Source organism: Diospyros lotus, chromosome 13 (genome assembly GCF_014633365.1).
Source record: "Diospyros lotus cultivar Yz01 chromosome 13, ASM1463336v1, whole genome shotgun sequence".
Taxonomy (NCBI): Eukaryota; Viridiplantae; Streptophyta; class Magnoliopsida; order Ericales; family Ebenaceae; genus Diospyros; species Diospyros lotus.
The window spans coordinates 34,724,289-34,751,330 of NC_068350.1; the positions used below are offsets into that span (position 1 = coordinate 34,724,289).

The 27,042-nt window shown below is 36.1% G+C and overlaps 1 protein-coding gene across 1 annotated transcript; it reads right to left on the reverse strand.

The window, feature by feature from the left end:
• Positions 1 to 25,114, reverse strand: LOC127787806 (uncharacterized). Its single transcript, XM_052315811.1, has 7 exons — positions 24,959 to 25,114; positions 23,900 to 24,373; positions 5,682 to 5,734; positions 5,463 to 5,527; positions 5,278 to 5,356; positions 900 to 1,205; positions 1 to 534 (listed from the first exon to the last, which is right to left on the reverse strand). Exons 2-7 carry the CDS (start codon positions 24,325 to 24,327, stop codon positions 380 to 382), a joined length of 1,086 nt encoding a protein of 361 aa, XP_052171771.1. The 5' UTR covers positions 24,328 to 24,373; positions 24,959 to 25,114; the 3' UTR covers positions 1 to 379.
• Positions 25,115 to 27,042: the final 1,928 nt, after the last annotated feature.

Consider the following 27,042-nt stretch of genomic DNA (forward strand, 5'->3'; position numbering starts at 1 on the left):
TATAAGAAATAGTGTATATATTCTCACACAAAAGATCTGTGCAACAGAAAACCAAGTCTTCCAAGCATATGAATGTGAAATAACCAGATCATGTGACTTAACCTGATACCATGAACATAAAAAGGTCTACCCACCAAGCTTCACTTTATCTATGCTGATTGTCAAAAGAGCTCATGCAAAGAACAAGCTCAGAACAATAATAGGTTCTCACACATCCATCATTTTTTTCCCTTGTAAATTCTCAACTTAAAAATTGTGTTCCAAATAATTGGTAACACGGTTAAGATCGTTACTGGATAGATGCTGAGTACAGAAAGATGAAACTCCCCCAGGTTATGGTAGTAGGCTAGTAGCCACGTCTCTTTCGGCTGGAAAATCACTAGACAGTACTAACATCAACTCGGCCTTTATGTAGCTGAAAGGCCGGGGTAATCCAGCTACCACAACTGCATTGGATGCCTGACCAGTTGAAATAACCCAAGCGAGCTTCACAGTGCGCACATAAAAGCTTGCCCTCTAATGCACCTTCTTGAACTGGTGACAATGAAAACAAGTATGAATGACACAAATTTCGAAGCAAATTACAGTATACATGCAACAAAAGAATCCACACCCCCCCCCCCCCCCCCCAAAAAAAAAAAAAAAAAAACTGCAACGGAAAGAAATGGTTCCCACTTTAGCAAATATAGATAGCTTCTACAGTGAAATGAAACCAACATGGATTGGAGAAATGAAATATGATTGAATAAATGGTTCATATCAATTCATAAGTTAACAATATATCTGTCAGTCATCAATCAAATCTGGGCTCAAGGACACCAAATCTATGCCCACCAATTATTGCTTGTTTTGCAGTGTTAATTTATATCTACAGCATAGAAGATATTCGTATTTTGTACCTGTTGTCATCCAACGTAAGGGCTCAACGAAGATGGATGAACACTCAATTTCATCATTTTTGTTGAAAGGGTTACCACTTCTCCTCTTATGCCACTCAAATGATGTCTCTCCTTCACCTGGAACATGATCCAACACATTCTCTTGCAAGGCAACAACTCTCCGGCATTTCTTACAGCGGTATGCAGGAATAGAAACTCCTCCACTCCTGGTTGTTCCTATCTCAGACGAGATTTCTTCTGTAGGCAAGCCAGGATCAGCCCCAAATTTGGAACTATCTATTCTTTCTCCACGATTGTAAGAATCACCTATCATGATTGTGAAAAAAGAAAATTCATATGAAATTTGTAAAAGTCCAGAATCCAATATACCCTTATAATATATGCCCCCTTATCATTATAAATGTACTTAATACTAATTAAACATATGCAAGCAGACTTTTGTTTTTCTCTTTTGATGTGGTTGCACAACATATAATAGGATAATGATATTTTATAGCAACAACTATTAATAAACAAAAAATTTGACGATAACTATTAGCCCCAAAAAGTTTTTATAAAACTGAAGATTTCATGTTAGGCTTGCAAACATGGTTATCTGATCTTTGATTGCCCCTAAGAGACTATTTTGTTTTCCCTTACACACCCATGTCTACTACTGGCTATTACAAGGGTACGAAATATGTTTCCACTCTTATCCAAACTGGATACTTGGTTCCTCTCATTTTTAACAATGTTTGTGAAAAAGGTCATTTAATAAGAGGGAAAATTTTCAAAACTCGAACATTGGTAAGTGATAAAAATCTCTTCTTTTTTTTCCTCAAAAACTTTATTAATTGAAGCACATTCCAAGACAATACTAGCATTTTATTCCAGAATATTATGCAACACCCATCCCATTTAACCATCTACCAATGAGCACACATAATGCCCATACCAATACATATTCCAAAATTTGAAGATTAGGATTTAGGAAACTCAGACTTGTCGACGCACGTGCAGCTAGTACTCATCCTGAGTCCAAGAGGCATAGCCCTAAGATGCTCATATCAACGCAATACTACAAGGGTGAAGTATGGAATATATGTCCAACCTAATATCCAGCATAGGTAGGTTTACCATGAGCTCCAGATGTGTTAGGGAGTGTCTGGCATGTGTTGACATTCTATAAGTTCCTAAGATGTTGAAATTCTAGGCAAGGCAACATGACATCTTCTACATGTATATGTTCTCAGGCTCACTACCTAATTTTTAATTTCAATAAAATTACAGTGTGTTACAAATATTTGATAACAAGAACAGATTAAAAAAAAAATCATTCTGGTGAACTCTTCTATTTCTTCCTTCTCATATTTTTCTTCTCCTTTCCTACAAACCATCCAGAACTACACCTGTGGCCACCCAAACTTCCCATCTAACCCCTAGCTACCCCCAACCCAGCCCTTAGCTTGTCATCATTGCCCAACCTATCTCATTCCTTCCCACCACCACCCCCGTATAACCCATCCAATCTACACAGATGACAACTCCACAACTCACCCACATTGTCCACCCAACTATCAACTCCTTGTTGCAATGCCCACCCAAGTCCCGTCCCTTTAGCTAAGCCAATGGACTATGAAGGCTCATGATCCAACATCATGTTCTAAACCAAAATGTATTATTGCATTTCTTCAAGCAAAAAAAAAACATGGGCATGGGGAATTGGAATCAAATAGGAGGTGACACTGAGGGGAACAGAGTTGGAGTTTCTATTGTCATCTCTATACTGGCCCATTATTTATTTTTTTGATAATGACAATGAAAAAGGTCTAGAACCCCTACACTAGGGTGTGCAGCATCTCATAAACCTCGTGTGGCTTCTGTTCCATTCTTCTGTTTTTATGTCTACCCCAAAGGTGGTCTGCATGTATATAATACTTGTGTTTTTCTAGGCCCGACATATACAAACACATTATTAGGGTAAATTCCACCCATCCCCCTAGCAGTTTAGGTCATTTTTTTTTCCTGTAAATAAGAAATTCATTGAACAAAAAAAGCGCAAAAGCGTTTACAACACAAAGCTGGGGCATACCCTAGCTCAGAACAAAGAAACAAAACATCAGCGCCCTATAAAAAGCGGAAAGCAAGAAACCACAGCAAAGCAGGCCTCAAACATGTGAGGCAGAAACAAACATGGTGAAGAAAAAACAAAATACTAAGGAGCACAGCAAAAGCAGCCCCAAAAGGAAAAGGGGCCAGAAAGAACAGTAGAGTGGCCCTGAGGGGAATGGGCTAAGCCAGAAACCACCCACCGCTAAAGACAACCCCCATTCCATGATGAAATTTGAAGCAGAAGCAAACTGCCAAATTCCACAATACTAGGCTGGAAGCCCCAACGGAGGACAGAACCTAGCCAGCCAGAAACCACCAAAGAACCACAAAACTGCCCTGAGGGGAGGGAGGAACTGTCAATTCCAAGAACCTCCAACCACCCAAGACAACCTCCTTCCGCGATGAAATTTGAAGCAGCCCCTTCCATTAGGTCAAGCTACCAATGACGTGAAAAAAGGTAGGGTAAATTCTACCCTTATGGTTTAGGTTTAGTTTCTTATAAAGACCCCTTGTGGTTTTAAATTTAGCATTTGACATTTATTAAAAACATCATTTTCATAATTTGTTAACACCATTAAACTCCAAATTAGCAGACAGGGATGTTCCCAAAAAAAAAAAAAAAAACAAAACCCAAAGGACTTCAAATACTAAATTTAAACCATAATGGGTCTCCATAAAAATAACCTAAACTACAAGGGGTTTGGGTGGAATTTTACCCAAAATTATTTCAGTTCTTTCCTTCATCAATATTAAGAATCAATCATTCCACATGAGTTAAGACAACAAAGTTCCAAGAAAAAGATTTTTTTTTAAAAAAAGGGAAGGAGAAGAAAATAAAGAAAGATATAACAAAAAGAAAAGGTGTTTTTGGTAATAAAAAAAATCAAAAGAAAATATCAATGTCGTGCAAGTGATTCTCTCAATTGAATAATAATTTAAAGGGTTGTTATAGTTAATATAGATACATTACAATGAATTGTAATGTGGATGTTGCCAACAAGATAAAAGAAACTTTCAGACAATGATAAGGGCTACTAGAGTTCAATGCGGTAGATGTAGTTGTCAAGTTATTGCTGGAAGAAAGCAAGTTCATGCAAGAATGAAACAAAAGATTAGTATGCATTTATGAGGAACTGATCACAATTGTAAAGAACGTTTGCCAATGAGCATAAAAGACTAATGCTTCAGCATGAATGAAAATTCATCCTGTCTGTCATGCCACCCATTTCAAGCCTTACTGCCTTGATGTGGAAGGCCATCTCACAACATGCCAATGCAGGAAAGTACTACAGCCAAAGTGCAGAAGAAGAAAGTTAAAAAGAAAATCTCTTAGATCCAATGTTTACCCCTTTACAGAAGACCTATAGAGAGTTTCTCATGAAGTGGAAGAGGTTTGGCAACAAAAGAGTTAGCTAGGAGACACAGCAGACTTAGTGGATAGTTGAGAGAAGTGCAAGGGCCATGGTGACTAATGGTTGATAGGAAGAGAAAAGGAAAGAAATAAGGTATTCTAGACATTTTAAGTTCAGTTAATTTACAGGAAAGTATAATGTTGGCTTTTTGGTTGCTGCCAAATGGGGCTTTAGCATCACAAAATGATTTTCAAGGGCACCACGATTTTGCACACAACCTGGGGATTGTAATGTACCTTTTCCAACTGCTCTAATTTTGAGAGCACAAACAAGTTTTTGACACCAATACCAAACAGATCTTCAGACATTATTGCATGGATTTAGGAAGGTGTACACATGCTACAAGTTAATCCTTGGTAATAAAACAGCAGTTGGTAAACTTACCAGGTCATGACATTTCAATTCAGTCCCAAAGCCTACCAAACTTAAATGTATTAAGTTTGGTTTAGGAACCAACCACGTTGCTTAAGAAAAAGGTAAGCTTACCGGCTGCTGTTTAGTTTGGTTCTTTTAGTTTGCATAAAATAACCAACCACTTTGCTTAAGAAAAAGGTAAAAACAATTTAAAAAAAAACAGAATTCCTGCCATCATCCTACATGCCTTGACATATCATAGTGCTCCTTCCTTGTCACTATAATTTAAGAATTCTGCTGTACTAACATGTTGGCCCATCATTTAAAGCATAATAAAATTTCTCAAGTGAGCAGATTATAGAGTTGAAATTCAAAATTAAAACAAAACAGCAAACTAAACGAACAATTCCTGGAGCATGCAGAATATATACACCTCTGACAGGGATAATCATAAAGATAAAGCAATTAAACACAAAAAAAAGAATAAAATAAAGGTAGTAGTACGTAAATAAGAATCAGACCTAGTACTTTCATACGAAAGCGCTTGTATATAGGGCTAGTGTGATCAACCTTGAAACCCATTTCTTCAAACATTTTCAACTGCAAAAAAGAAGAAATCATCTTGAACCTATATGAGCCACAAGCATTGAGAAGTATAACTAAGATGACTTTGGAACACTATTCACAACATACTGCCTTTTATCACCTGTTCCAGAAAACCATCGTTGGGACAAATAAATTCATAGCTTTGCCTCAAAGATTCAAGCGCATCTGAAGAGAAAAAGGAAAACAAAATAATAACCAAACATGAGTAACATGATTACAACAGTCTTTATAACCAATCTGATTTTCATACCAAAAAAAAAGGCAGCTCAGAGCAAATTTGATAAGATAGAAGGGCATCAGAAAAAGGATCTGCTCAAACCTTCTTGAGATAGTTGTTCAGTTCTCATCAGGTATGCAGTAATAATAGCTGCACTGTAACAAGCCCATGCAAAAGGGTGTAAGCACAAATAACTTGATAAAGCAGAAAACTAAGTTTATTAGGAAGAGTGACTTCTATGGATTCTATCTTTACATTAATCAGACTGACAATAGAATAAAGTGGTCTGTAGACTTTGGAAACATCTAATTCACCAAAGAGGAGCTATGATTAGTAGACAAAGCCTCTGAAATTGAAAGAAATTCTGTAACAATTATTTTGTGCATGTAAAATAAAGCACCTTCTACTCCTGTAGAACCAAAGGCTTTAGAGAAATGTAACAAGTTATACAATTCAGGATTTGGACCAACACGGTTCAGGTTTCAGCTAAATCTTGATTTGATTAAGCTCCATGGATAAAATGTCGAAATTATGGGGAGATTAAGGACTGTCATTGTGCCATGCTAGGATCCAATTCCCGTTTTACTGTGTTGTTTTAAATTTTTAATTAGCTTAAAGAGAAATGTTTATTGACATGAAAATATAGGGGCTCAGAAATATATTTGAATTTGAAAACATACAGAAATCTCTGGAAACTAAATTGAATTTGATATAAATATTTATACAAGCTCATCAATTAAAAGGTCAAACACGTCTCAAGGTCTATACATCTCATTACATAAAGGACACAAGCAAATATTCAGAAGCAACTATAATGCACACCAAGTTTTAGTCAACTATCAAAGAATAAAGTCATTACATTTAAACTGATGATAAGAACATAGAAAGGAATGAGAGTTAGGGGCAGTTGGGAGAAAGGAAAAAAAAAATTGAAACTTGGTTTCAAAATACTATGGAAAATGAGAGATTGAATTATACAACATTATTAATTTAATATAAATGATATCACGAAGGTGAGCCTTGCTAGCAACGGTAACCTTCCTCCTTTGTGACTAAAAGATCATAAGTTTGAGTTATGAAAACATATATTCGCAAAGTAAGGGTAAGATAGTATACAAACACGATCCTTGTAAAGCGGGAAGCCTTGTATGCTTGAGATGCTCTTAACTATAATTGATATCACAATTGACTATATCCAGCACAAGAATATACAATCTTAATTATGCATAACACTGCAACCAAATAAAATTAAAAAGAAAAGTTGTAAACATAAAATAATTACAACCTTAATATTAAACATAGTTCAAAGTGTTCCATGCAGGTGCTCCCTAGCGGAAACATAGTTTATTTTTCTTTTCCATAACTGCATAAAAATTGACAATCAATGAAGGACAATACGACAATCCCAGCAAAAAAAAACTACAACAATCACAAGCCTAAGCCTCAATCCCACTATGTGGAAATGACGGACAATGAATACTAAAATTATTCTTAATTTGAAGTTCCATTGAAAATATAAAGTGCAGAATTAAGAAAAGAGTTTTATTTTTTAGCATAAGTACCTTTTTGTCCTTGTAACAAATAGAACCAAGGGATTTTTCGTAGCAAAAGAACACCCCCCCCCACCCCACCAAAAAAAAATTAAAATAAAGTAAAATAAAAAATGTATTGTAAACCCCACTCCTCAATAGAGTTAATTGAACTAATGTTTAGGTATTTCTCAATTTTTATCAACAGATAGCTATAACCTTGCCAAAACACCATTTTACTTCACAATCTTTAAAAGCCCTATGAATAATATTTATAGTCTATCATATATTTTGAACTTTATTTGTTAGGAAATCTTATTTAGAGTAAGGATCACAAAAGACCTAGAGTTTGATATTGTCTTAATTTTAGTATAATTGCTTTTGGTTTGTATTGACATTTAGTGCCAAACTGTGTTCTTGTCCCCTTTATGCAAATGGACTAGTGGACCTTCTACATGTTTTAAGTATTAAATTATTACTTTAACATATATATCAAAAATGGGGTAAATTACATCCAAACCCTTGTTGTATGCTACTAGTACATCCTCCTCTTTAAAGTATGGATAATTACAATTACCCCTTGCCAGATGTCACCACTTAATGTCCCAATAGACTAATGCAGACAAGATTATTTTTCCCCATAAACCAAGCTAAGTTTTCCTTTAAAGACCATCAACTAAACCCAAATGCTTTTCAATCTCTACATGCATATAAAATAACATGACCCACCATCATCCCTTGTCCTCTTCTTACACTTATGTCGACCTTCCATCATCACCATAAATTATGCCATTCCAACACTTCTTTTTTTGTTGTTGGAATTCATACATGTTTCTCCATATATCCCTACTTAATGTTATATAAAATATTTATATTTATTCTTTTTTCAAATCTTATATATCATCACTCATCCATCATGTATCTCTCTTCCTCAATATGTGTTATCTAACTTGCAATCCCAAATTAACAAATCATATCCCATTCTTGCTCGATAGAAATGCATCAAAATCCAGCATTTTGGGTAGTCACTGATGCGGTCACCAATCAAGACTCGGCCCAAGGCCGATGCAATCAAACCGAAACAGTATCACAAAAATAGTAGTGCCATAATATTATTTTAATTCTTCTTAAGTTTTAGAATTCTACTTGATTTAGGATTCTACTTCATGTTTCTACTTGATTTAGAATTCTATTTCATATTTGATTAGGGTTTTATTTTTATTAGAATTCCAGTTAACTTTTATTTATGATTTATTTCTATTAGGATTCTAGTTGAATTTTGTTTTCCAAATATTAGATGGATTTGAATTAGCCAAATACTATAAATATGTCTAGAATCTAGAGTTTGTAATCAAGTTTTCTCAATACAAATTTCAGCAACCTATTTGGGTTTTCTTAGCAAAACAAGTTTTGTTTTTGCGTCTTCTTGAAAGCCAAGCTTCGGTCATTGAAGTTTTCTCTTTCAAGGGTTTATTTTGGTGTGTTTTTTTCACACCCATGATACACGCTGCGTCAAGTGGTATCAGAGCGGTTCATCAACCAATCAGGTGGTCAATCTTGAAGGTAACGGTAGCAACCAGCCTCGTGACGGTAATCGAGGGCTGCCCGCGGTTTGGAGAGCAATCAAAGAACAACGAGAAATAACTCGTACAATGGAGCAGCAATTGGAGCGGATCCGCAACCAATTGGGCGTTTTACAACGAGTTAAGGATAATCGAAACCGAACTAATGGCATGAATCAAGCCGGCTATGTTAAACCGGGAAGACCAGCCATTAATCATGTCCTCATTAATCCTAGAAGACCAATAATGGATGATAGCGACGATGAGGATGATCTTGGTCGTATGATAGCCAACCCTAGTGGTAAAGAGGTTAGGAGGAATGCACAACAACACAACCATTGGGGAAACGATGAGTATAAACTAAAGAATGGCTTTTCGATGAGTTTGGAGCTTGATTTCGAAGATTATGTTGTCCCAGCAACCTCAGCGTCTACAAACTCAGGCCTGATTTGTGCTGCTAACATGACAGAAACTCCAAGGTTATTGACTCATACTGTGATATTTTCCAGTCTCGAGGGCTCAGGCATTGCTTCACAACCCAATGATGGTGGCGTTTCTTCTTATCAACTTGTGACTGTAAAGGAGATGGAGGTCATGGTAGCAAATCCTTCTACAGTTTATTCAAGCTCTGACATGGTTGAATCTAAGGCAATAAGAACATATTCACCTTCGCAATTGCAAAAACAAGATGGTCACATGGGTCTCTTTGTGGATAGGGGTGTTGGATCTCCTAGGCTAGTTAACTCAACTGTTGCTATAGCTGATCAAGTGCTTAGACCAAAGGAGGATTCAAGCATCAATATTTTAAGTGATGGAGAGACTGTTAGTAGTCATGGAATAAGCTTTTATTCGAAACAGTTGCAAAAGAATGCTTTTCCTGGCAAGAAAAATCTACGAATGAATTCAAAAGCTGTTGAGGAGTCAAAATCAAGAAAGCTAATGAGAGGAGAAAGACTTGTGATAAGATCTACCAAATTAGAGAAGCGCTCAAGATGGAATGTTCAACATCCTCAATCTAACAGTAATAATACAATGGAGGTAGAGGGCAACAAACATAGCAATGGTTGGACCCATGCCAATGCAGATATGGCTAAGAAGGGGAGGAATGTCTTTGCTCATGTTCTCTTAGCAGAAAAGTTCAAGCAGTTCAGGAAGGTGTCAAGCAAAGGTTGCACAAATAAGAAGTACAAGGCGACAGCTGACAAGTATAGAAAACACAAGGTATTTGAGATTGGAGATGAAGTTATGATATTCTTGAAGAAGGAACGGATTCCAGCAGGACAAAAGAACAAGCTCAAGCCAAAGAAGAATGATCCTTACAAGATTACAAAGAAGATAAATGATAATGCTTATGTTGTGGATTTGCCTAATCATATGGGTATTTCCAAACATTCAATGTGGCTAATCTCTCTTCGTACTTACCGGATGTGGATTTGTCCAAACAGGATCAAAATTCGAGGTCGAATTTTTTCTCAAGTGAAGGTGAATGATGCAGGTCACCAATCAAGATTCGGCCCAAGGCCGACCCAACCAAACCGGAACAGTATCATCAAAATAGTAGTGCCATAATGTTATTTTAATACTTCTTAAGTTTTAGAATTCTACTTGATTTAGGATTCTACTTCATGTTTCTACTTGATTTAGGATTCTAATTCATGATTCTACTTGATTTAGGATTCTACTTCATGTTTCTACTTGATTTAGGATTCTACTTCATGTTTGATTAAGGTTTTATTTTTATTAGGATTCCAGTTAACTTTTATTTATGATTTATTTCTATTAGGATTCTAGTTGGATTTTGTTTTCCAAATATTAGATGGATTTGGATTAGCCAAATACTATAAATATGTCTAGAATCTAGAGTTTGTAATCAAGTTTTCTCAATACAAATTTCAACAACCCATTTGGGTTTTCTTAGCAAAACAAGTCTTGTTTTTGCGTCTTCTTGAAAGCCACGCTTCAGTCATTGAAGTTTGCTCTTTCAAGGGTTTATTTTGGTGTAGTTTTTTTTACACCCATGCTACACACTGCGTCAGTCACATTGAAGTGGTCACAGTGGCTTTTTCAGAAGATCCCAGGCAAAGGCAATTGCTAGTCACTGGCACCTTATTCTAGTCCAGAAGCCCTCATTTAACAACTCATCCTTTGCCACTCTATAGTCGCCCCCAGAAATGCTCCTATATCCTCTTCAAACTCCAAAATTCATGTCTTTCCAATTTGTTATGCTTTATTACTCACATATCTTATCACCTTTTTGTGGCCGAGTTTGAGCACCACAATGGACTTTATTTATTTATTTATTTTTAATTAATGGCACTGACCTTGTATTGCCTCTCGATGTTTGAGTTTTGAGTAATACCGTGAACAGTTCCAAAATCCAAAACTTTTCAACTATGTTCGCTCAACACTGACCTATCTTACTGCATCTTTGTGGTTGATTTTATAAGCAGCCCAAAAAAATTATTTTATTTTATTCTATTTTGAATTTAATGGCATGGAAATTTACTGCCTCTTGGTGTTAGAGTTTATGAGAGCCACCACATTAGCTTTGAGTCTTTGACAATGGGGGAAGCCTTCATACATACAATAGGCCAAGAGTTTGGTCTCTAATTATGATTGTCTTCAGTTATAAAAAGAATACTATTTAACCATACTTCTTTCATTGTCAATTATCAAATATTTAGATTACCAAGCACCCAATAGTAAATTAACAAGGTAGCTTAGAAATGAAAAAAAGATTTATGACATTAGTTTATAAAATTTAATTGTCAAATTTCAAGTTAATTAGATATTTTCCTTAGTAAATTTATTTTATTAAGGAAGGGCGAGCTTAGCAATGACAGTAAAGTTTCTCCCTTTTAAAAAGAAAGTCACGAATTCGAGGTGTGGAAACAGCCTCTTTGCGAATACACAAGGGGAAAGCTATGGAGAAATACGATCCTCCCCAAGCCCAATGCTAGGAACCTGGTGCACTAGTGACTCCCCTTTAATATTCTATCAAGGCTAAAGCAACTTTTATCAAGTGTCATAACAGTCGACAACAGGTAACAGGAAGGGAGAGGCTGTCCCCAAGGTTTCCCCTACAAGGAGGGATGTTATTTCCAAAATATCAAGGAGGGAGATGTCTTAACCTTAAGGGGTTTAAATGCAATTTACAATAGATTTTCAGTATAAGATTGCATATATACTTATAGACTTTTGCTTTTGAACTTAAACGTTTTCTAGCTTCTATTTGTTTTTCTAGTTTTTAGGATAAACTTCCATCTTCAATCTATCCAAAACAACACTTTGAGATGAAAATCTAATCCTTCAATGTATTGTGTGGGTTTCTAACGAGAGCAAGCCTTTGTTAGGCCATGTTCCAAAATTTTGTTTTCTTTGTTGCTAATTTGAGAAAGGAAAACAACAAAAATTTCAAAAACACCTGATTTTTGTGTCAATTCTTGCCCTAAAAAAAGAGTATTGGAAACTTTAAAACAATCTTTCTTGGTTCGTGAAATGGGAGTTCCCAAAAAATTTACCCAAAAAATAATTTTAGGCAAAAGTTTAACAGATACATTCTTCAACTTCTTGTCAGAAACATAAACAGAAAGTAGGTTTCAAAACCACGAGAAAATGCAAAAGTTTCTGGCAATTTTTGCAACTACATTCATTGGTGCTGTGAATAATAAATCATGGAGTGTTCCTCAAGGTGCTAGGGCTGAAGAAAAGGACAGCAAAAGAATAAATTATAGGGCCCTTCAGGCATCACACTTAGGAATGAAAGTCTAATGATACAAACCCAACCAGACTTGAAAGACTTCACAAATTTATCTAGAATAGACATATGATGAATTGGAGAAACAAGTAGGACATTGACAAATGATTTTAAAACAAAGAGTAAATTACCAAAAAAACATTGAACTTTTAGCTTAGTTTCAATTTTAGAACAAACGATTTAATTTTGTTTCAATTGTGGAAATGTGATCACCATCGGTTAATTTTTGCTATTAAAATGATAACATGGCACCAAGAAAGTGTAGATTGGATGATGAGGTGACACATAATTGTCACTTCATCAATCTCCTCTAACTCTCGTTCTCTTTCCTCTCTCAATATATAGAAAATATACACATGGCAGCAGCGGTGGCAGCGGCAGACCACCTTCACATGCCACAATAGTTATTCCTCTCCCTCCCTCTCCAACCCCAGCGACTCGCCTACTCCACCATGAAAATGAAAAGGTGTTTAAGTTGCCAACTTGCACAGCAAGAAGATCATGGCAGTGTATATGTGATAGCCCATGGCCACCCCCACTCTGCTTTATGCTCATGGGTAATGTCACCAAATTGAGCACTAGTTTGTGTGTCAATCTCATGGGGTACTCTTCCTCCCTCCCTCAGCTCTACTCTCATGAGCAATGCCACCAAATTAAGCACTAATTTGTGTGTCAACTTCATGGGGTATCCCTCCCTCCCTATCTGAAGGACAAAATGAGTTACATGTTAATCTCATACTGATATTCCCACTAATCTTGTGATATTTCTAGAGTCTTGTTTGGGGGTGGATTGTAGCTTTTCTTAATTTTTGTTGATATTTTTTTATAAAAAGGAAAGGGCACTGAATTTTGAATTAAGCTTCATGGTCTGACTGTTCTGGATCTGCTGATGGATGAAGATGCAAAAGAAGGGTCTAATTGTTGGGTGGTTCTGGTTTTTTTGGTTTTGTTTTGGATCCATATTTCTCAGATCGTAGTGGGTGGCACAAATGATTAGTTTGTAGAGGTACTTGGTTTGACAGAGAGCTGTCAGTTTGATGTTCAAGGATTTAGTTTGCAGAGAACCCATAACCCCCATTGCTGAGGGTTGGATACACACACACAAATAGAGAAGGGAGGGAGGAACAACCATAGTCGCTGCCAGCCGCCACCTCCATGTGCATATTTTCTTTATATTGAGAGAGAGAGAGAGAGAGAGAGAGAGAGAAGAGGGTGACCCATGTGAAGAATTTGGAGAATAATGAACATCATTCTCTTCCTGTGATTGAGTAGTACAATTATATAGAAGTAAGAACTTCCAAATATAGCTTAGGAAACTACTAAATATGGCTTAAGAAACTATACAGTTTAGGAGACTGCCAAAAAAAACCGAAGGTTGACTTTGATCATTAATTCCATACGATTAGAAAATCATCCCCGATTCCTAAATTAGAAAATAGAGCACACTCCCCCTCAAACTGGGTTATGTATGTCAAGCATACCCAGCTTGGACTTCAAATTCTCAAATGTATTTTGCAGGAGAGCCTTAGGATGTCAGCAATCTAAAAAAATAGTTGGAGCATAGGTCAGTTTGACAATCCCTCCTTCAACCTTTTCTTTTATGAAGTGTCAATCCAATTCTATGTGCTTGGATCAATCATGATGAACCGGATTCTTAGCAAAGCTTATGGTGGCCTTGTTGTCACAAAGTAGTCTCATAGAGGTGCTAGATCGAACCTTCAATTCCCCGAGTAATCTCATAAGCCATATACCTTCACAAATTCCATGGGACATAGCACGAAACTCTGCTTTTGCATTGCTTCTAGAGACCACTGTTTGTCTTTTACTTCTCCATGTAACGAGATTTCCCCAAACGTAGGAACAATACCCTGTGGGTGATCTTTGATCTGTTATAGACTGGCCTAGTCTACATCAATGTACACTTCTACATCTCCATTTGTAGTTTTCTTGAGGTAGAGGCCCTCTCATGGGTTCTTTTTACATACTGGAGGGTGCGATGGACGACTTTAAGGTGAAGTTTTGTAGGATTATTCATATTTCTGCTTACCATACCTACTGCAAATCCGATATCAGGTCAAGTGTGGGAAAGGTAGATGAGTTTCCCCACAAGCCGCTAGTATCATCCTTTGTCTGTGAGTGAGTCTCCTTTGGTTTCACCCAATTTGTTTACTGAGTCCATTGGAGTATCTATCAGTTTACATCAATCATTCTTGTCTCTTTTAGTAAGTCCAAGATATACTTCCGTTGAGAAATATAAATTCCCTTTCTTGAGCACGCTACTTCCATCCTAAGGAAGTACTTGAGGAATCCCAAGTCCTTTACTTCAAACTTGTTGGCTAGGAGCTTCTTTGTATTACTAATTTCTTCACTATAATCTCCTGCGATGATGATATCATCCACATACACAATAATGATAGCCCTCTTCCCCTCTTTCGAAAATTTTACAAATAAGGTATGATCAAATTGACATTGTAGAAATTCATACATTTTTAAAACTTTGGTAAGACGATCAAACCATACTATAGGAGATTGTTTGAGTCCATATAGAGATATTTTAAGCTTGCAGACTTTCCCACTGTTACCTTGATTTTCAAATCTTGGAGGGATTTCCATATAAACATCCTCTTCTAAGTCACCATTTAAGAAAACATTCTTGATGTCGAATTGGCGAAGAGGCCAGTCCAAGATTGCTGCCAAAGTCAGTAGGACTCATATTGAATTCAATTTGCTACAGATGCAAACGTTTCCTCATAGTCTATACCATAGGATTGGGTGAATCCTTTTGCAACCAGGCAGCTTTAAACCTGTTTAAGCTTCCATCTGCATTGTATTTTACTGTAAAAATCCACTTGCACCCAACCAAATGTTTTCCTTTGGGAAGATCAGTGATTACCCAATTTCCATTCTTTCCAAGTGCTATAATTTCATCTAGTATTGTTGACTTCCACTTGGGTTCCTTAAGGGCTTCATGAATATTTTTTGAAATCTACACATTGTCAAGTTGAGTAGCAAATACATGTAAGGTTGGTAACAACTTTTTATAGGAGACAAATTTGGCAATTGGATATAGAGTATAGGACCTTATTCCTTTCCTTAGGGTAATAGGAATGTCTAGATCAACAAGAGGCTCAATTATTTTGGCTTCAGGTTCAGGTTCACAAGTTTCAATTTCAAGAGAGCTCTCACCTGTGTCAATCTCATGTTCCTCGAGATTTAGATCTAATTCTTGTCATTATTCGGAGGTGTGCAGTCCTCTACATCCTTCTTGAGTTTTTTGGCACCTCAACTACACAAGTATCTCCTTAGGATCAAGTAGCTAATTTTGAGAGACTACAGTAGTTTGTTAAAGGACCAAAAAATGATATTCTTCGTGAGTATGATTCTCCCCTTGAATATCATTTTTGGTGTAGAAGGGCCAGTTTCCGAAAAAAGTGACATCCATGGAGCTATAAAATTTCTTGGTAACTAGTGAATAGCATTGGTATCCCTTTTAATTTGGTGAGTAGCCAAGAAAAACACATTTAAGGGATTTGGGATCAAGCTTGCTTTAATGTGGCTGACTAATGTGAACAAATGCAGTACAACCAAAAACTTTCAAGGGAATGGAGGAGAATATTCTGGTTAGTAGGTAAATTTCATGAAAGATCTTATATGGAGTCTTGAATTTCAGAATTTGGGAAGGCATTCTGTTTTCAAGATAAGGGGCAGTAAGTACAGCCTCACCCCCAAAGTGTTTAGGGATATTGGATGCCAACATAAGAGATCGAGTAATTTCCAGGAGGTGTTTGTTTTTACGCTCGACAACTCCATTTTGTTGTGGAGTGTCAATATAAGAGGTTTGGTGGATAATACCATGTTTGGATAAATAGGCACTACGGGTAGAATAGAAATATTCTCCTCCATTATCAGTTTTGAGGACTTGGATTTTTGCTTGAAACTAGGTAATAATCATGTTGTGAAAGAACTCAAGATTTTCCCAACTTTTGATTTTTCTTTCATTAGGAAAACCCATGAGAGTCTAGTATGGTCATTAATAAATGTGACAAACCCTTTAGAACCAGTGATATTGTGAATTCTAGAGGGTCCCCAAATATCACTATGTATCATGGAAAAAGGGTGAGAAGACTTGCAAGGAAGGTTAGAATGAGGCACAAGTATGCTCGGAAAGTTGACAAATCTCACATTGAAAGGTTTCTGCTTTCTCATTGAATAAAGAGGGAAACAATTTTCTAAGATACATAAAGTTTGGATGTCCTAATCAATAGTGCCACAACATAACTAGACTATCAATATTAATGCTAGAGTTCAAGGCCACACATGGTCTTTGTGATGGTTGGGGTCTGCAGGCATCTTCGACTAGAAGTAGGTAGAGTCTTGCACACAGCCTAGCACTACCAATCATCTTCTCCAAGCCCGATTCCTGAAATTCACACAGGTTAGAAGAGAATTTAGTGATGTAGTTTCTCTCTTTTGTAAATTTGCTCACCGAAAGCAGGCTACAATTGAGGTTAGGGACATAAAGAACAGATTGAAGGTTAATTTTTCCAGAAATCATAACAGAACCTGTGCTCTTTACTTGAGAGAGATCTATCAGCTATATGAATAGTGTAGTTACCATGACAAGAATTATAATTGCTAAACAAAAACAGATCTCCTATCATAAGGTATGTCACCCAAAAGGAGATTCAAGCTTAACAAAAACAGATCTCCTATCCAAGATTTTGAATTTTCCCATTGGGACACTTAGTGCATGCAAGGAGCTACCTTTTTGGGCGAGTGAACCGGTTCCCATTGGGGCAGAAGTGCTCTAGAGGGTTTATTGTAGCATCTTTTGGAGGACTTCAAATTGTTCTTTGCCGAATGGGTTAGTCTCTAAAGTATTTTAAGACTCAGCCATGTTTCCACAACCCTCTCTTTCTCGTGCCGGCTTTCAATTTGCTAGTTTGCCATGTATCTTCCATCATGTGTCCTTTGTGTGCTCGATTTTATAACAGTGCTCGTATACTGGTTTATTCCTTTCCTACTTGTTACGATTAGATTAAGCTCATTGAACTACCAATGCAAAGTTTTCAATAGGAGAGAAAGAATGCTATGTGCCTAGCATTACTTTGTTCTTGCTTTCTTCCTAGTGAATGTCTGAGAAGGCTTCTCGGACGCTTGGAAGGGGCTTGATACTTAGGATTCTTCGTCTCACATCATCTAGATCCTTGTTGAGCCCGATAAGGAACTGATAAACCCAATCTTTTTCAACCATTTCCTTGTATTGTTAACCATCTTCCGGGCACTTCCATGTCAAGACCCTAGGATGTATAATAGCTTATGGTGGGGTTGGGGGTTGAGTGTAGTAGATTATCCCCCAAGAGTAGTTAATTCTGCTAAGTTGTTGGTGGTAGTTATTTAGCCTCTTGTAATTTCTGTTAAACTGTTGAAGTAACTATAAAAAACTACTAGGGCTATTGTAGATGCATTATCTAGAAATAAATCAATTGAATCTTCTAATTGACCTCTCCAAACTCTCTCCCCCTCTCGGATCAGTCTCTTTCTCTTCCTCCCTTTCTCCCTCCTAATTCTCCCTGTTTCTTTTGCCTCCTTCTGTTTTTCCCCCTCTTTCCCTAATTCTTCCTAAAATATACTCTAATTCTCTACTGAAACCCTAGGACCCTGACAATTTGGTATCAGAGCTATCAATCCTCGGTTGTGATTCAAGAAGTTTTAACTGCTGACCCAAGGAGATTTCTAGAAATGTTTCAGATAGAGCTAATCAGAGCAACGCTACTTGGCTGTGATTTATGTAAAGTCGCTTAGCAGTTAACCACAACGTTCTCAGGAGCAAGCTAGGTTGTAATCTTGGTAGATAACTCAGGCGATCTTGGCAACAATGTAAGGCTAGGTGAATTCTGACGATTTTTGGTGGAATTGATCGAGCAGGGATTCAGTGAGTCCTGGTGAATTCAACAATCAGCAAATTCAAGCATTCCAGCGAGTTCGGTGAAATCAAAGACCAATCATAACCGAATAGGAGGAGCAACTCTCGACTTGGAAATTGCAATTAGCTTTAACGGAGATTCCAAACATTCTTACAATTGATCAAGGAAGGTGAATTCAATTCAGCTAACTTCCAACAGTTCTTGACTGGATTCTGGAAATTTTAACAGTTGGTTCACGGTCATTATGGGTGATAACGACAAATTAGTGAAGCTGATACAGAGGTGACTTGCAGTGATTGTAACAGAGCAGCTAGCCAGAAATTCTAGTTCGACTTTTGAAAGTGAGCAAGCCAGGTGAGTTCGGCGGTGATTCCGATGACTCCTAAAGTAATTCCAGTTAATCAGAATTTCAAGATGAGCAAGGCTATCCTCGAAGTTGATCGCAAGAGAATTTCGAAGAAGCTGCAGCCGAGGTGATCAATTTAGGAGGAGCGATATAGGTGATACCTATAGAGCTAAGCGAATTCCAACAAGTACAGGAAATGGTTGCAGCAAGCGAGTTAGGAGATTCTATAACCCTTAGCGATTACAGTAGGCTGCGAGAAGGCAGAATCCGCGGTGGAATTTCGATGATCACAATCATCGACAATTGAGATTGAATTGTTAGAGCTCCGAACCTCAGCCTCCGACTTTCAGTTGGACACAGAAAGCAATGGCAGATAGAATAAGAATGAAGCAGATGGAGGCGCAGCTTCAACAGATAACCGCGACTATGTCGGACATGCATATGCAAGTAGGAACAATTTATGAGGTGATAGATAAGAAGCTGGATCATGAGTTATCTCATATGCGTGAAGAGATGGCGAGCCAAATTAGAGAGAAAGTAGGGAGTCAGATCCGAGAACAACTGCAGTGCTTCAAGTTGATGTTCATGAGCCAGAATCAGGTTAGACTACCAGCTTGCTTGCTTTCTAGATAATATTATGATCTAGCTAGCATGAGGAAGCGACCAAATCCTGTGATTGGTGAAAGTGAAGCAGAAACCTAGGGCACGAAAAGAAACTCGTGAGAGAAGAAAGAAAAGATCTCGCTCAATTTTACTGAAAATGAAATATAAGACCATAAGGGAGAATGTTAGAATGTTGTCTCAAGTAAATCCAGCATATTGATAGTTAAGATGCATTGGATTTTAAGGGTATAGACAGGCGATTTTCCAGATTGTAAATAGAATTTAGTTTGGGGTCAAAATCAAAAATATCTATACCGGTAATAAGTTCCTAGAAGTTAACGCCCCGTTTCTTTATAAGTAGGACAGCAGTCTAGGCATAGAGGCATGATTCATTCTCACGAGGAAGTAAAGAGAGGAAAGGTTGTGTGATAAGATAGTCTTTGTAATCTTGAAGTCTTGTAATCGTGAGGGTGAGGAATTGTACTATGATCATTCTGAATCAAAGAAGGTTGCTCTCCAGAGGCTTTGGAGGCTGGATGTAGGGTTGTCCTAAGGGGCAATCTGAACCAAGATAATGACTTGTATTCTTCTGTGGTTTGGTTTAAATTTCTGTCAATTTACATTTTGTTACTTTCATTTTGATTTCATCTCTATTGTCGTTCAAGATCTATGAGTGTGCGCTTGGTGAGGCAGTGAATTTTGATTAAGAAATCTAATTCTAAGTGCTCCTAAGTTAACAAGTTGGTATCAAAGCTGGTCTTTAGATAAAAAAAGCCTAAGATTTTCATTGATTAAAATTCCTGTCATAGAAATAGTGTCAAGAATGTCGTCCACTAGATATGATATTGAAAAGTTTGATGGCCAGAATGATTTTGGCCTCTAAAAAATGAAAATGAGAGCTTTACTAGGGAACTTAGGATTGGAAGAAGCCTTAGACGATGAACTAAAAATGCCTAAGTCATACTCAAATGAACAGAAAAAAGAGATTATCAAGAAAGCCTATAATACCTTGATATTGAGTCTAGGGGATACGGTGTTGCGCAGAAGTATCAAAAATGAAAACCACAGCAGAAATTTGGCTTAAGTTAGAAAGTCTTTACATGACCAAGACCCTATCAAGTCGATTGTATTTAAAGGCTAAGTTCTTTACTTTTAAAATGAATGAAGGTCAAAAGCTTCAAGACCATATTGACAGTTTTAATAAACTGTGCCTAGATCTGAAAAATATAGAGGTCAAATATGATGATGAAGACAAGGCATTAGTCTTGTTGCATTCTCTCCCAAAATCATATGAGACTTTTGTAGATATTTTAAAGCATGGCAGGGAGTCAAGGACACCCTAACCCTAGATGATGTAATAGGGGCATTAAATTCAATAGAATTGCAGCATAGGGTAGATGGGAAGAGCACAGTTGGGGATGTGTTAACAGCTAGGTCTAGATCCGATACAAAGGACTCTGAGCAAAAGGGAAGATCTAGGTCTAAATCCAAGAATGGTAGGAAAACTATAAAATGTTATAACTGCCATGAAGAAAGGCATATTAAGAGAAATTGTTCTAAGAAAAAGAAGGATTTCCTAGATAGACCTAAGACTGAAAATTCCTCATCTATTTGTGAATATGACTATGATAATGCCAATGCACTTGCAATATCTGAAAATACAGAAACATCTGTATGGATATTAGATTCCGGGTGCTCTTCCCACATGTCACCCCATAGGCAATGGTTCTTGAATTTTAAAGGAATAGAAGGAGGTAAGGTGTTGTTAGGAAATAATCATGAATGTAGGATTAAAGGCATAGGAGATATAAAGATCAAACTGCATGATGGGTCCATTAAAACCTTGAATTCTGTAAGATATGTTCCTAATTTGAGAAGAAACCTAATTTCCCTTGGAGAGTTAGATAGAAGTGGCTACTCCTATAGAGGAGATGGTGGAGTCCTAAGGGTATTTAGAGGCTCTCTAATAAGTATGAGAGCAGTCCTAAATAATGGAATCTATGTGCTGCAAGCTTCCATGGTGTGTGGAGAAGCTGCAGCCATTGAATTAAAAACTTGTGATAAGACAAGGCTTTGGCATTATAGAATAGCTCATATCAGCGAGCAAGGCCATAGGGAATTATCTAAGCAAGGGATATTGGGCGAAGGAAAACTTACAGATTTAGATAAATGTGAGTCATGCATATTTGGGAAATCTACTAAGGTAAAACTCTCCAAAACTGCCATACATTCATCCAAAGCACCTTCAGATTATATTCATTCTGATTTGTGGGGTCCTACCCAAACATTGACTCATGGTGGAGCTAAGTATTTTCTATCAATTATAGATGACTTTTCAAGGATGGTTTGGGTGTATGTTCTTAAGACAAAAGACCACACTTTTGAAGCCTTTAAAGGCTGGAAAACCATGATAGAAAACCAAAAAGGTAGCAAAATTAAAATCATTAGAACTGATAATAGTTTAGAATTTTGTAACAAAGAATTCTCTCAACTACGTAAAGAAAATGGAATCCTTAGACATTTGACAGCCCCTGGAAATCCAAAGCAAAATGGGCTTGCTGAAAGGATGAATAGGACCCTGCTAGAAAGGGTTAGATGCATGATCTTTCATGCTAAATTACCCAAAACTTTTTGGGGAGAAGCTGTAAATACAACAACTTATATTATAAACCTCTCTCCTTCAGCTGCTATAGGTTTTAAGATCCCATATGAAATGTGGACAGGACATAAACATAGTTTAGATCACTTAAAGAGTGTTTGGATGTTTGGCTTATGTCCATGTTAAGCAAGAACCCCCCAACTATCACTAATTACAGATTGGGATATAAACTTCTATTTAATTCTTCATTGGCCCTCAAAGTGCACTGCTTTCACTGATCTTCTAATCCTATACTCGAGACAACACTTTAATAGTGATCACATTACACGATTGAAAAAAAAAAAAAAAAAAGTTTGGTGTGTGAATTGAAAAATTAAAAGTTTGTTTTAAAATTGAAACTAAGCTGAAAGTTCAACATTTTTATTTTTGGTAATTTTCCTTAAAATAGACATAAAAAAAGATTATTACTTTCCAACCTCATACAAAATAAGATGTCAACAACAACCACTTTTTATGAAGATGTCAACACAAGAATGTGGATAGAAGTTGAAGTATAGGCACAACAAGAAGTTAGAGCTTTGCACAACAAAAACCACTTTCTATTAAGATGTCAACACAAGAATATGGATAGATAAAAAGGATGTAGGTTAAGATAACTACAGTAAATTTCCCGATGCATTGTAAATCAAGAACTAAAAAAAGAGATGGAAAATTGATTTATTCAATGGGTGAGCATTGGTAATAGCAATAAGGTTGCTTCTTTATGATTGAAAGGTCACAAGTTCGAGTTGTGGAAATAGCCTTCTTCCGAAGCAAGGGCAACGTCGTGTACAGAAACAACCATGTGAATTAAAGTATAGGTGTACCTTGAGATTATGAATTTTTAATGGCAATGATTTTATAATGGTTTTGTTCCAAGAAAAAGGGAAAATGTGCACTATATCAAGAAAAGCAAAATAATACATGAAAAGGTGGAGAACATGGAGAAGAGCAACATACAGATTATAGGAAACCCAAGGAAGATCAAATCTTAGGCTTGATTTAATTTTCTTTTCATTCTCTTTTTAATTCAGATTGCTTCTTCATTTGGATTCAAGTATAGGCTTACTAAAGATCATGATTTTGTCCATGCAACAATGAACCAGAGTTTAGTTTACCTCCATGTGGGTGTGTATGTGTCTTCCTTCTTTTTCTTCTCTCCTTTCTTCCCTTACCTTTCTCTTCCCCTTGTCTGCCCATCAATTCTGCCTCTGGTTCTGCAACTTCCTTAGAACATGTGCATTGAATTGAAGATATTGCGGAAACTTACTATTTGCATCTTTAAAAGTTGGTTTTTAGTGATAGCTTAGGAGACAAATTGTTTTCGTGAATGAAGATTCTATACAGAATATGAAGGAGGGTTATGGCCATTACAACCCGGAGCTATTATTTCCAACTGTCAAAAAACTCATTCATTGAGAAAGCTACAAGAATATATTATGCATAAAAGGACAATATTGCAACCTAATTACATGTATACATATATATTCAATCTATTCTTTTCCTTATTATTTATTTATCATTTCTTGATGATGCACTAGGACTATCAATTTTTTGGCATAACTAGGATCAAAGTTTTTATTAATTAATTCTCTCTCTCAACTATCTATTCTTAATTCTTCCCATTCTTCTTACTCGCAAGGCAAGTTTAAAAAGAAGAAAAGAGCACAAGATATGGGGATATTAGACTAGGGGTCTGTATTTTCATAGGCTTTTTATGGTATGATATTACATGTTCCAAACCTCATTAAGTACAGTATTAAATGATCAAGTAGTCAGCATAATCCTAAAATAAAGCACATAACGACAGAAAAAGAGAAAGCAAAAAAACAAAACAAAACAACGAAGTTAAAGCCTACCTGATCATTAACAATAAAGAGACAAATCCTTAGTTCCGCAAAAGCATCAATGCAAAGAAGCCTCAACATGACACAGCCATAAAGTAGAAATAGACATACCTTCTTGATACACCAGCAAAGCAATGCACCAACACAGATCCCTCTTTTCTACTCTTCTCGATAAAATCTATACACACATCCAAATAATCCAACAAATTCTCTCCCTCCATATCTCTAAGCGGCACTGCCATTCTAACAAACTTCAAGTCCTTTCCAGCATATTCTAGCACGTACAGAAGCTTATCTGGTGACAAAGAAGTCTTTGAAGTGTCACCTGAATCATCCTGGGGCCCCACGCTCCCAGCATATACCTTCCGAATCTCTTTAGAAGGGATCAAAAGACCACTTCGCCATTCAGAAAAAAATGATATTGATGCCGAACTAAGGACTGACAGTATATGAGTGATCTCCCCACCACCGTTCTGAAGAACCTCTGCAGCGTCACTAATGTTGCCAATAAACAAATTTTCACGCACCGCATACGGCATATCACACTGCCAATGAGTTCTAAGCGGATCTCTATATTATCTTTGCCTGTAAGAGTTCAAGGAAGAGAGAGATTTTCTCACTGTCACATTATCAATTCTGGTCTAAATTTTACATTAAAAAACACTGAAAACATAGGAATCAAAGACTTTCTTCCTCACTGGAAATTTCCAGCGAAAGCTAGTCCATTTAAATGAGGAGTGATAGACAATTGAAACAAAAAAAACCTCATTCTACTTGTTGCCATTCCATAGGTTAGTATCAAATTTACTAAAATTGCCATCGTCCTAGGTTAAATTGTACTAAAATTCTGTATTAAAACTGATAATATACAATCACAGATTTGCAGCGCGTTCATAATAATGAAACTTCTCAAATTAAACAATTGCAAAGCTAGTTCAACTCCGTCCGTTTGGTTGATCAGAAAATGGAAGAAAAGAAAAATCAAATCTCATGAGTCAGACCTCGTAAAAGGGTCGCCAAAACAATTACGAAGTTCATCTGATTGTTTTATCATTTGCATCGAAATAGAAACCCTTGAGATTTTAATTTCTTTTATGTAACACAAAAATGGCATCGGTATCAAAAACAAACTCTGAAAACAACAGAGAGCATCAAAATATAAATCCAAACCTGAAAATCCGATTTCCCGGCGAATGGAACCGCTGTCCCCGGCGACTTACTCTCTCACTCTCTCTCTGCGCTTTGCCATCATCGGCGTGCGCCTTTATAGGTGTATAAAAGATGCTATTACTGCCAGGGAAATTGCAACTTTTACCAGAAAAGAGAACGGCACTAGGAATGCCTTAAAATTGTGATTTGCCTGGTTAAAGTAAATTTAGGACTGGCTATAGGAGCGCCCATGGACGTGGCTAGCTATGTGGGGCCACTAATATTTTTATCAAAAAGATAAATTACCATAATTTAGGTCATTTATATAAAAATTTAATATAATTAAAAAATATTTTTGAAAATATATTTTTAACTTTGTATTTTCATATTTTTTTCATATTATTATCCGAACTTTTTATTATTTTAAGTCATCAAAGTTATATTTTTTAATCAATTTAACCCTTATCTTTTTATATATATAAAAAATAATAATAAAATATGATAAATTATATGTCACACTCTGTTTAAATCAAACTAATTGAGTCAAAAATGTAAATCTAAAGATATAATTAAAATAATAAAATATATAAGTGAACACATTAAAAAATATAAAAATATAATTTTAGTCTTAATTTTTATGTTTAGGCACTCTATTGATAGACATTTTAAATTAACAATGGGTAATTATGTAAAAAGAATAAATCACAAAATACTTTTAAATTATAAAAATATATATATACAAATAACTCAAATTATAAGGCTGCAATGCAATTTATCCAAAAATTATGTTTGGGACTTTTACATAAATGTTTTAAGTTAAAATAATTTTATTTAAAAAATTAAATAATAAAAGATTTAACAATGTTTTATTATGTGTCTTAAAAAAATAATATTTTATGTATATGTGTGATTGATTGTCAAAATAGTAATAATAACTTAATTTTGACATCCTACCCAAAACTGACTTACCAGCACAAATTATTTTTTATCTATTTTTGGTCATCTAAATATTAGAAAATAAATAAAATATTTTACAATAATAAAATAAGCAAAACTTAAATAGCAATTTACAAACAATACTTTCACCAATTGAAAAAAAAAATAGATAGACAATTGTTACTATCAAATTAATTACATCGCATTATTAGTTGCTTTCGAGTGATAAAGAACCCCCTTCTACTCGTTGTCATTCAATTCGTCTCTCAAACACAATGTTAAGAAACAAAAATAAAGACTTAGTACAACTTGAGATTTGATTTATTGCTCGCATCAGGTAGCAATTATGTTGCTTGACGTTGACATGTTGGGCAACAACAGGGGAGTATGGTGAAATAGGGTAGGGTAAATGGGTCCCAACCCCCCGTCCTCCCATTTTGCCCTCCTTAATTGTTGTCATGACGTGACACTCAACGTTTAATAACAGATTAAATATAACTATAACTTAAGCGATTAAATCATGATAAGATAAAATTCGCATTAGTAAATCATACGTTTGATTTCTTGTCTTGTGTAGTGAGATAAAATCTCCATTTGCGATTTATCTTTTTTGTCGAAATTGAGGACACGAGTGATAAGCAATCGCACAAAGACGATAATCTCAAAAATATAAAAAGAATTAAAAAATATTATAATTTTTGTTAGTACACTTGATATCTTTATATCTTATAAAGAACTTGTGAGAATGTTATTGGTCTCGCACGTAAGCTCATGTACATGTTAGGAAGATTGGAGATTGATTTGCAACCTCAAGCTCTCGATGTGATGTTCCAACGTGGCAAGGATACATTTGAAAATGAAATGATAGAGAAGCAAATTAAGTGGTGGAATGGGGGCTATAATGTGGTGTCTGCCAATCAAGATGTGCCTGCTCTGCCCTTTGTCTTCTCCTTCTTGATTGTCAACATTGTCATGGCCACAGCAGATAAGAAGGAAGAATATGCTCCACCGACATAGCCCAGCAGTAAAATATGTAAAATTTTATAAGAAATATCAAGAATTAAATTTTATGGTAAAATTTATATAATGTGAAGATGTGAATTGAATTTCTTATTTTATGTATGTATAAACTATAATTGTATCCAAGAGGAAAGGCCGTTCATCCTTAG